This window comes from Sinohyriopsis cumingii, chromosome 9, assembly GCF_028554795.1.
Source record: "Sinohyriopsis cumingii isolate HCF-2022 chromosome 9, ASM2855479v2, whole genome shotgun sequence".
NCBI classification, from domain to species: Eukaryota; Metazoa; Mollusca; class Bivalvia; order Unionida; family Unionidae; genus Sinohyriopsis; species Sinohyriopsis cumingii.
The window spans coordinates 80,453,887-80,463,229 of NC_142969.1; the positions used below are offsets into that span (position 1 = coordinate 80,453,887).

At 34.8% G+C, this 9,343-nt stretch overlaps 1 protein-coding gene across 1 annotated transcript; it reads right to left on the bottom strand.

The window, feature by feature from the left end:
• Window positions 1–715: 715 nt before the first annotated feature.
• On the bottom strand, window positions 716–4,903 carry LOC149792106 (protein toll-like). Its single transcript, XM_089969333.1, has 2 exons — window positions 4,664–4,903; window positions 716–3,302 (listed from the first exon to the last, which is right to left on the bottom strand). The coding sequence occupies exons 1-2, from the start codon at window positions 4,667–4,669 to the stop codon at window positions 1,125–1,127; spliced, it is 2,184 nt and encodes a 727-aa protein (XP_089825459.1). The 5' UTR covers window positions 4,670–4,903; the 3' UTR covers window positions 716–1,124.
• Between the last annotated feature and the right edge of the window lie 4,440 nt (window positions 4,904–9,343).

Sequence of the window (9,343 nt, forward strand, 5' to 3'; positions counted from 1 at the left end):
CTTTGTATTGAAACGTTTTTAAATCTGTACGACTCCAAATACTGTATTTAAACTGTGAAGCATACCGTATAATGAATATATTGGCGTCTATACGTTGACCTGGTTAAGCAAACCGTATAATGAATATTAGTGTCCAACACTGACATGGTTAAGTACACGGCATAACAAATATTAGTGTCTAAGGTTGACGTGGTTTAGCACACCGTATAATGAATGTTCCTGTCTATAGGTTGTTGTTGAGTTTAATTATAGTAGCGTGCGCATAATTGTGCATGTGCCACTTTTTTCTGACTGCACCGCAGCCTGCTAGTTGTTCCTGGGGAACGGAATGGTGCCACCTCCCCCAGGCTTTTATGGGTTCAAGGAACCCTGATAGTTTGGCCTCAATCTGTGGGTCCATAAAGGTCCCTTACAGTGTAATAGTTGGCTGTTATTAGTGGGAAGGAGAGCTCTGGAGCTGTCCTGGTTGCTTTACATCGCTGGTTTCTTGTTGCATTTGCCAGTTGTTTCCATAGGTTTACGTGGTTAAGCACACAGTGCAATGAATATTCCTCTCTATAGGTTGACTTGGTTAAGTACACCGTATAATGAAAATTCCTGTCTATAGGTTGACGTGGTTAAGCATCCCGTATAATAAATATTCATGTATATAGGTTGACGTGGTCAGGCACACTGTATAATTAGTATTCTTATTTATTTAAATACAGGAAATATTTCGTTCCGTTAAATATCTTTATGTATAAAGTGACATTACGAATTCAGATACAACATTTAATTCGATGGATGATCATGATCATAACCCCTGCAATATGTGAATGTCTATAAGAATAAACATTAATTCTGGAGGGTGGCGAAGAACAGTGGTAACAATGAAAAATATAATTTTCAAAACCAGCAAATATTTGTAACACTGTACACAATAAAACCATTTTTGCTGATGGTGTAAGTCCGTAATCTTTTATTGGTCCATATGGGACAGCTGAACCAATGAAACTAAATTACTTAAAAATACGAAGAAAGAACTGGAGATAAGGGGGTGAGCGAGAAGTAGGCCAAATTTAAACTTCTCTTTAGATCTTGGTCTATATTTATTTTGACATCCTGCCAGAAACAGTTTTTTTGCATTAGGCGATATAATCGAAAACAGGCGTCGTTGATGCAGCATTATATGCTGCGTTTTGTATGCGTGTGCCAGTAGTCACTGTAGTTCCTATTCTAATTTCCCGGCAACTATGCACTCTGCTTGCACCATTCTTGATGCGAGGTAATTCGTAGCGTAACTTTGACCAGAATAAACGATCGTCAGGAGATAAAACCTTCTTCGTACTGACTCGGGTTTTCCAAGGTTCTTCCAGAAGTAATTTACCAGCTTTGGAGTTAAATTTAATATATATTACTTTTCCTTCCAGGTTCTTCTCACACGTTTCACCTTCGGTAAAATTACATTCAAACTCTCTGTTTTCATTCTGTACAATTTCTTCTGAAAGGATAATTACCACACGCCTGGATTTTTCGAGATTTTTGGCTAGCTCTTCAAGTAGATTGTCGCCAGTTTGTACATGCTGATGCGGATTAAATATCTCATATTGCGGTTTAATCCGTCTCAGTTTCACAAGGAAAGTGTCTCGAACCCATTTTAAAACGTCGAATGTTTTCTCGTCGAAGACGATGTAGATATCGTGAATGTTTCCCACTTGTTCATCCACCTTGTATTTGTCCCTGGGATGGATCTTGAAGATCTTGAATAGCATTACTTTGGTCTCATATGGACACTTTTTGACGAATAGGCCTACTATAACAATTATAAGAAGAACAATGCCAAGTACAACGCCAATAATGATCCAATCCTCATGGGTACACTTTAGAATGCTTGACGTTACCTCTACGATCTTGTGCACACTAGTGTCGTCCGCTGTGCAAGAGAGATCCTGATTCGTTCCAACAACTACTTTCTTTATCCAGTCAATCATCCACGTCATCTCACAATGACATCTCAGAGGGTTACCACCCAAACTCACGTTTTTGTACTCAAACCTGAGAATGCTCTTGGGAATTGTTGTTATCTGATTGTTTTGAAGATCTAAGTAAATATTATTGTCAAATAACCCCAATACAGATTCGTTAAGTGTTTGTATCTTGTTGTTGACTAGAGACATTTGGACAATATTGTTTGAATAATCTGTTTCCTCAAGTTGACGGATGGCATTATAACTCAGATTTAGAACCAACTTAGGGTACTTGGTAGAGGGAAGGATTGGAGGAAATCTGATCAATCCAAGTCCCCCGCAGTCAACAAAGGTATAGTTCAGGTATGGACGTGTTTGGCAGAAGCAACGCGATGGACAACCGTCGGCTTCCGTCAGATTGGTGACAAGGCTGCTGTATGGTACGTCATGCAGCCAATCTTCTCCATCTAGTTCTTTAGGGAGACTACATCGGTAGCGATACGATTCCACCCGGTTCCATTTAAGGAAGGAGTTTCTCAAAAGGAATGCCCATGAATAAAGCCTGCCGTCACATACATAAGGGTTGTTGGACACATTGAGACCGTACGTCAGAAATTCGGTAAAACTCTCTCTATCAGTTAAGTTTTGGTTATACAGTCGAATATCATCAACGCTAATCGTTTTAAGTTGATTATAATCAAGGTGCACAAAAATCTTAAAGGGAGGATTCAAATTATATGTCCAACTCATGGAATTAGTGAATCTGGAAATATTATTGTGCCTGATATACACATTTCTTTCTTCATCAATATCACGTGGTAAACTATATGGCCATGGTTCAAATATGGATATTTCGTTCCAATCAAAATTTGCTTCCCGTATGTTGATATGATCCACACTAAATATGTTTGAATCAACATAATTGATTTTGTTGTGTGAAACGTTAAGACTGACGAGATAAACTTTATTGTCCAGTGTTCCTCTCGTAATGTTGGTCAGACTGTTGTATGATAAATCCAGTGTCTTTAGCTTCCTCAAGGTATGAAATGTGTTATTGTCAACCACTTCAAGCAGATTATGTGACAAGTCTAATTTCTCCAGATTGAAGAACTCCTTAAATGCATCAGCGGCAATAGTTTTTATGTTGTTGTAAGACAAGATGAGTGTAGTTATGGAACCATAGCTGCGATTGCAGAACGTAAAGTCGCTTTCCGAGATCTCTGAGGTATTTTTCAGAATAGAACTAAAGTTCGCTGTACTGTTATTTATTGGGCAGCCACAAGTAACAGGTAGGAACAGATCAACAATTAGGGTCATGGTCACGAATGTAACAACCATCATTTCATTCTGATGGAGCTGAAACAGAAGCATTTGATGGATGGTTATTAATTAGTATAACAAAACTGCTTTTCCCACATATTTTATCTGAATAGTTACAATCATAAAAAAAAACAAATTCTGAAACTCTAACTTCATTAATAAACAAAGATATCAATAGTCATTATTTGATAAATGCATAGAACCATAAATTCCATTGCTACTAATATATACCTAGAGCCAATAATTCCATTGCTAGTTATATATACCTACATTCATAAATTCCATTGCTATTTATATATACATACAACCATAAATTCCATTGCTTCTGATATATATAAGTAATTGAGTCGACTGTAATATAAGTAATTGATTCGACTGTAATATAAGTAATTGCTTCGACTGTAATGTAAGTAATTGATTCGACTGTGATATAATTAATTGATTCGACTGTAATGTAAATAATTGATTCGACTGTAATGTAAGTAATTGGTTCGACTGTAATGTAAGTGATTGATTTGACTGTAATATAATATCATTAATTTGAGTGTAATATAAGAAATTGATTTGACTGTAATATAAGTGATTGATTCGACTGTAGTATATATCATTGATTTGACCGTAAAATACGTGATTGACCTGATTATAATACACATTATTTATCTGACTGTTCTATATGGGATTGAACTAACTGGTAAATAAGTCATTGATTTATTTGACTGTAATATAAATAACTGATTTTAGTGTATTATAAGCCACTGAACTGACATTAATATCACTAGAATGTAATATAAGTCATTGATTTGACTGTTATAAGTGTGTGTTCATCTGACTGCAGTTGATTGTTTAAACTCTAATTTAAGTGACTGATCTGGCTGGTAATGTAAGTTATTGATCTGGCTGATAATGTAAGTGATTGATCTGGCTGATAATGTAAGCGATTGATCTGGCTGATAATGTAACTGATTGATCAAGCTGATAATGTAATTTATTGATCTGGCTGATAATGTAAGTGATTGATCTAGCTGATAATGTAATTGATTAATCTGGCTGGTAATCTAGTTGATTGATCTGGCTGATAATATAGTTAAACTTAATTGTAAAAGGAGATTTAACGCATATTCTTTTTTTCTTTGGTTTCTTTTACTTAAGGATAACGTATTTGCTTCAGTACTTTATCTACACACACCTACATAAAGAATTCAAGTCATGCACGATGTATATGCACACTATCATCATTTAGAAGTTTGAAAACATACTATTATCACCGAAATACCACCTCCATAAATATATATATATATATATATATATATATATATATATATATATATATATATATATATATATATATATATATATATATATATATATATATATATATATATATATATAACACTTACCATCATTTTACAGTCTGTTTTACTTGCATTTACTGGTGGACTTTTATTCCTGTGTATATCAGCAATGTTGATACGCAATCGAATCCTGATCCACGTGTTCCTGGATAAAAAGATATTTACTAATCTATATGGCGAAAACAGAGATACAGTTATTTTTTTCCACTTAATATTTCTTTCTGATATGAATTATTGTTACTGTCCTGTTCGCAGACAACATTGCATATCATTGCCATTGAATAGTAAATACATCGCACTCATCCCTGACCGTGGGTATTTATACCTTTTCGTTATACCCACTATGCTCAAATTTCATTATTCAAAAGGGTGAATAGCAATTGGTTGATAGCATAGCCATTCAATGAGTATTCGAGAACAGTATCTGATTTATATATATATATATATATATATATATATATATATATATATATATATATATATATATTGACGGATATTTTGTCAATATCGGATTTAAAAATTACTGATTATAATGATAAATGGCTCTGTTATTTGGATAAGTATCTTTAGTAAGGGGAGACCAATCAAATGTAACGCATTGTGAATTCCTTACCAATAAATGCTGGTACATTAGGAGGAAGTTTTAAAAGTATGTTGCCCGTTTGCGACTCATTGATCCACTATAATATCTTTTTTGTTATGTTAATTTAATCTTTTTTAATATGTAGGTGACTTTAACCGTTAAATTGTTATTAGGTTCTGTGGCATTCTTCTATATTTTTTTCTCTCTAGAATTTGGAAGGCGTTATTCAAGATTTTCTCTAATAATTTATAGTTAACCACACACTGTTACTTCTTTTAATTTAACTCAAAGAATGGATTTTAGTCGCTGCCACTCGAAGACATCATGAATTTTAATGCTGGCACTAGCCATGTCACGAAATTTACGTATAGTAGACAAATATTTTCATTATTGGAGGTGAGTAACTTTCTTTTCCTGGAGTTTATTCTGTATAAACAACAAGATTTGTTATTTGCTAAGAAAAGGTAATTTTAGCCAGAAGGTGATTCTAAAACCGATCTTTGAAAATTACTAATACACTTGTTTGAGTTCGTACATATAATGTAACACGTTTGCTTGAGTTCTTGCATATACTGTAACACATGGTTGAGTTCGTATATCATTTTGAGATACTAGACTGTCTTTATGAGATACTACACTGTCATTATAAGATAACAGACTATCATTATAAGATATAAGGCTGTCATTATAAGTTACTAGACTGTCATTAGGAGATACTACACTGTCATTTTAAGATAATAGGCTGTCATTATGAGATACTAGACTGTCATTGTGAGATGATAGGCTGTCATTACGAGATACTAGATTGTCATTGTGAGATAATAGTCTGCCATTACAAGATACTAGACTGTCTTTGTGAACTAATAGACTGTCATTACAAGATTCTAGACTGTCCTTATGAAATAATAGGCTGTCATTATGAGATAGTAGGAGATACTTTATAATGATATAACTCATAATAGCGAGTTACTAAGTCGTAAGTACAAGCAACTAACTCCACATTACGAGATAAAAATGGTACTAACTCGACTTCCGGAGTTTACAAACCACAACATTACTTTTTTAATGTACTCGAAATGCTTAACTTTCAGGCAGATATTGCAATGTATGTAAGACGATAGGAACAGGCAGGTAATGTATTCTATTATAGAGTATACGCCTATTCCCATTATATAATTTTTCGAAAATTATATCAAATAGTCTTTAGACCGCTCCGGTGGCATAGTGGTTAGAGCGTGCGCCTCGGATGCAGGAGGTCGTGGGTTCTATCCCCAGCCGAGTCATATCAAAGACTTACAAAAATTGTACTAACAGCTGCCTCGCATGGCGCTCAGGATAAAGAGGTTAGTGTTAGGATTGGTCGGTCTGGTGTCAGGATAATAGGACTGGGTGGGGCATCATGCTACATGTATGCGGCATGATGCCCCAGTGCTAGTCATCACTATAAACTGCCACACTGCAGACATCGTAGCTATATGACTGAAAGATGGTTAAAGCTACGTTAAAAATCCAAATCACACACACGCACAATTTGTCTTTACCGATTGCGAAAGAAACAACAATAAAACTGGATTTCTAATGAGAATACTATGCTATTGATCTTGGCATTTGGGAAAGCCTGGCATTTCCCTAATTCTGTCCATATATCTTCCTTTATATCGCATTTTAACAAAAGACTTCAAGACATTTCATTTTGACTGGAGTTCAACAATTGCGTGGAAACTTTCGTACATGTATCAAGGTATAAATGATATATTTGAAACCCCTAATTATCTGAAACTAATTGTTTTAATCTTGCAGAAACCAAACATGTACAAATTACTTCAATTTCTCTTGAATGAAGATTTAACAGCTGTAAAATACCTAGGTAAATTGATGTATATATTACAACTTAAAGCATCTTCTCTAGTTGTCTAGTTCACTCTCTTTCTCCATCGTTCGACCGACCGACCGAATTTATGTGTAAACGGGTTACTATTGCCACGATTCATCTATTTATTCATTTATGCAGCAGTGTTTGTATGTGACTTATGTATTATATTATCTATTTACATATTTATGTATGTCTGTCTGTCTGCCTGCATCCATCTATGCATGCATGCATGTATGTATGTATGTATGTATGTATGTATGTATGTATGTATGTATTTTGGTTTTTCATTAAGAGAGCTAAAATTTAATTATACGAATGGACCAAACAAACGCTGTGGAGATCTAAGTATGATCCTTAATTACATCTTGTAATTTTCAGATAGGCTTGGTGTTGGAACAGAGTGTGTCCTATACAGAACTGCAGTGTCACTGTTAGAACTTATATACGTTAATTACGTGCGCTAATAGAAGTCAGACGGTCAGCAAGTGAAGTCAGAAATAAGAGAATATTATGTCAGATTCAGGATAGTCTTAATTACTCCAAACCTGTTAAGATGGGGTATTTGTATCGCAAGTCAAGCTTCAGCAGCGATATCAGAATATATCACAAGTTAGCTTGACAGCTGGCGAAGTTGACACAACTATATATGTACAGTATGTATTAGATACTAGTAGTTGCTGGAAAGGTGATATATGTATTTTACATTTTTGATATTGACTTCATATATATTATAATAAGATCATTACATTGTCCATTATAATAGTATCTTTGTTTAAATTCAGGTAATTCAGTTGGGAAAACCCCTTTGCTTTGCAATATCACAAACATACAACGGAATACTATTTTATTACGAATAAGGACATTATTTGGTAAAGAAAAATGCCTTCACAAATTAAGATACTACGACCACAAAAAGTCATACCGACCGCTCCGGTGGACTAGTGGTTAGAGCGTCCGCATCGGATGCGGGAGGTCGTGGGTTCGATCCCCGGCCGAGTCATACCAAAGACATACAAAAATGGTAGTAACAGATACCTCGCTTGGCGCTAAGCATTAAGAGGTTAGTGTTAGGACTGGTCGGCCTGGTGTCAGGATAATGTGACTGGGTGGGACATCATGCTACCTGTCTGTGGCATGATGCCCCAGTGTTAGACATCACTATAAACTGCCACACTGCAGACATCGTAGCAATATCACTGAACAATTCTGAACAATTGTTAAAGCTACGTTAAAAAACCCACATCCAAAATCCAAATCACAAAACGTCATACCAACAGGTTCCAGAAGATCAGGTAGGATACAAAGTAACTTTGCAACTGAATGCCAACATGCTACATCATTTTAGTGACCGAAAAGTAAACCTTTGCTTTTGCTTATAATGCTATATTTTGATCTAATAATGAAAACATTAAAGATTGAACATTTACGACTCTCATAAATTGTGATCAAATTTTCCTTTAAGCTAACCACCACTGCAGTGGATTTTATTTATAAACGTTTCACTGAGCTATTGATAGCTAACGCACAGAAGTCACCGAACGATCATTATTTTATCGATACATTTCATTATACTGGAAAATACCAAATTACTGCCTCCAAGGGTAACGGTATTAACTTGGAAAGGGTAATGTTTCAAATTAAAAGAACGCTTAATTTCAAAATAAGCGCTATTTTATTTCATATAATATTAAGAATTTTAGCTTGGATTAACATTGGTCAGTAGTCCTAATGGAGTTGTTTCCCTTTCGAAAGCTAGCCTATGTGACTTCCGAATCATGTGATCATTAATTTATTATTATAAATATATTTTTATATTCCAATTTTCCTGTCGTTTAGAAGAAAAAGCATAAAAAAGCATAATGAATAAAGAGATGATTTCATGTATGTATGTATGGATGCATGTATATATGTACACAGGCGTTTACAAGTTTAACATGCATACATAAATTTTGCAGCATTCAATACATTAAACAATTTCATCACATGAAACGGATATAGAAATGAAGAATGTTACATTTACACGTACACCTACAACTGAAGACTGCATTCATAAAATGGATAGCTTTCTGACATGGTTAGTATAAATTGTGATAGAGAAAGATAGCCCTGTAATCATTATACCAGATAAATAACACATTTTGCCAACTTTGAGCAAAGGCTGTCTCCAGTGTCGGCTGAATGTGGATGCTTCTGACTTTGCTCATCTAACCGCTGTTGGGCCCATGTTGCCCCAAAGTCAAGCATTACTGAACCAACATCTGCCCGTATT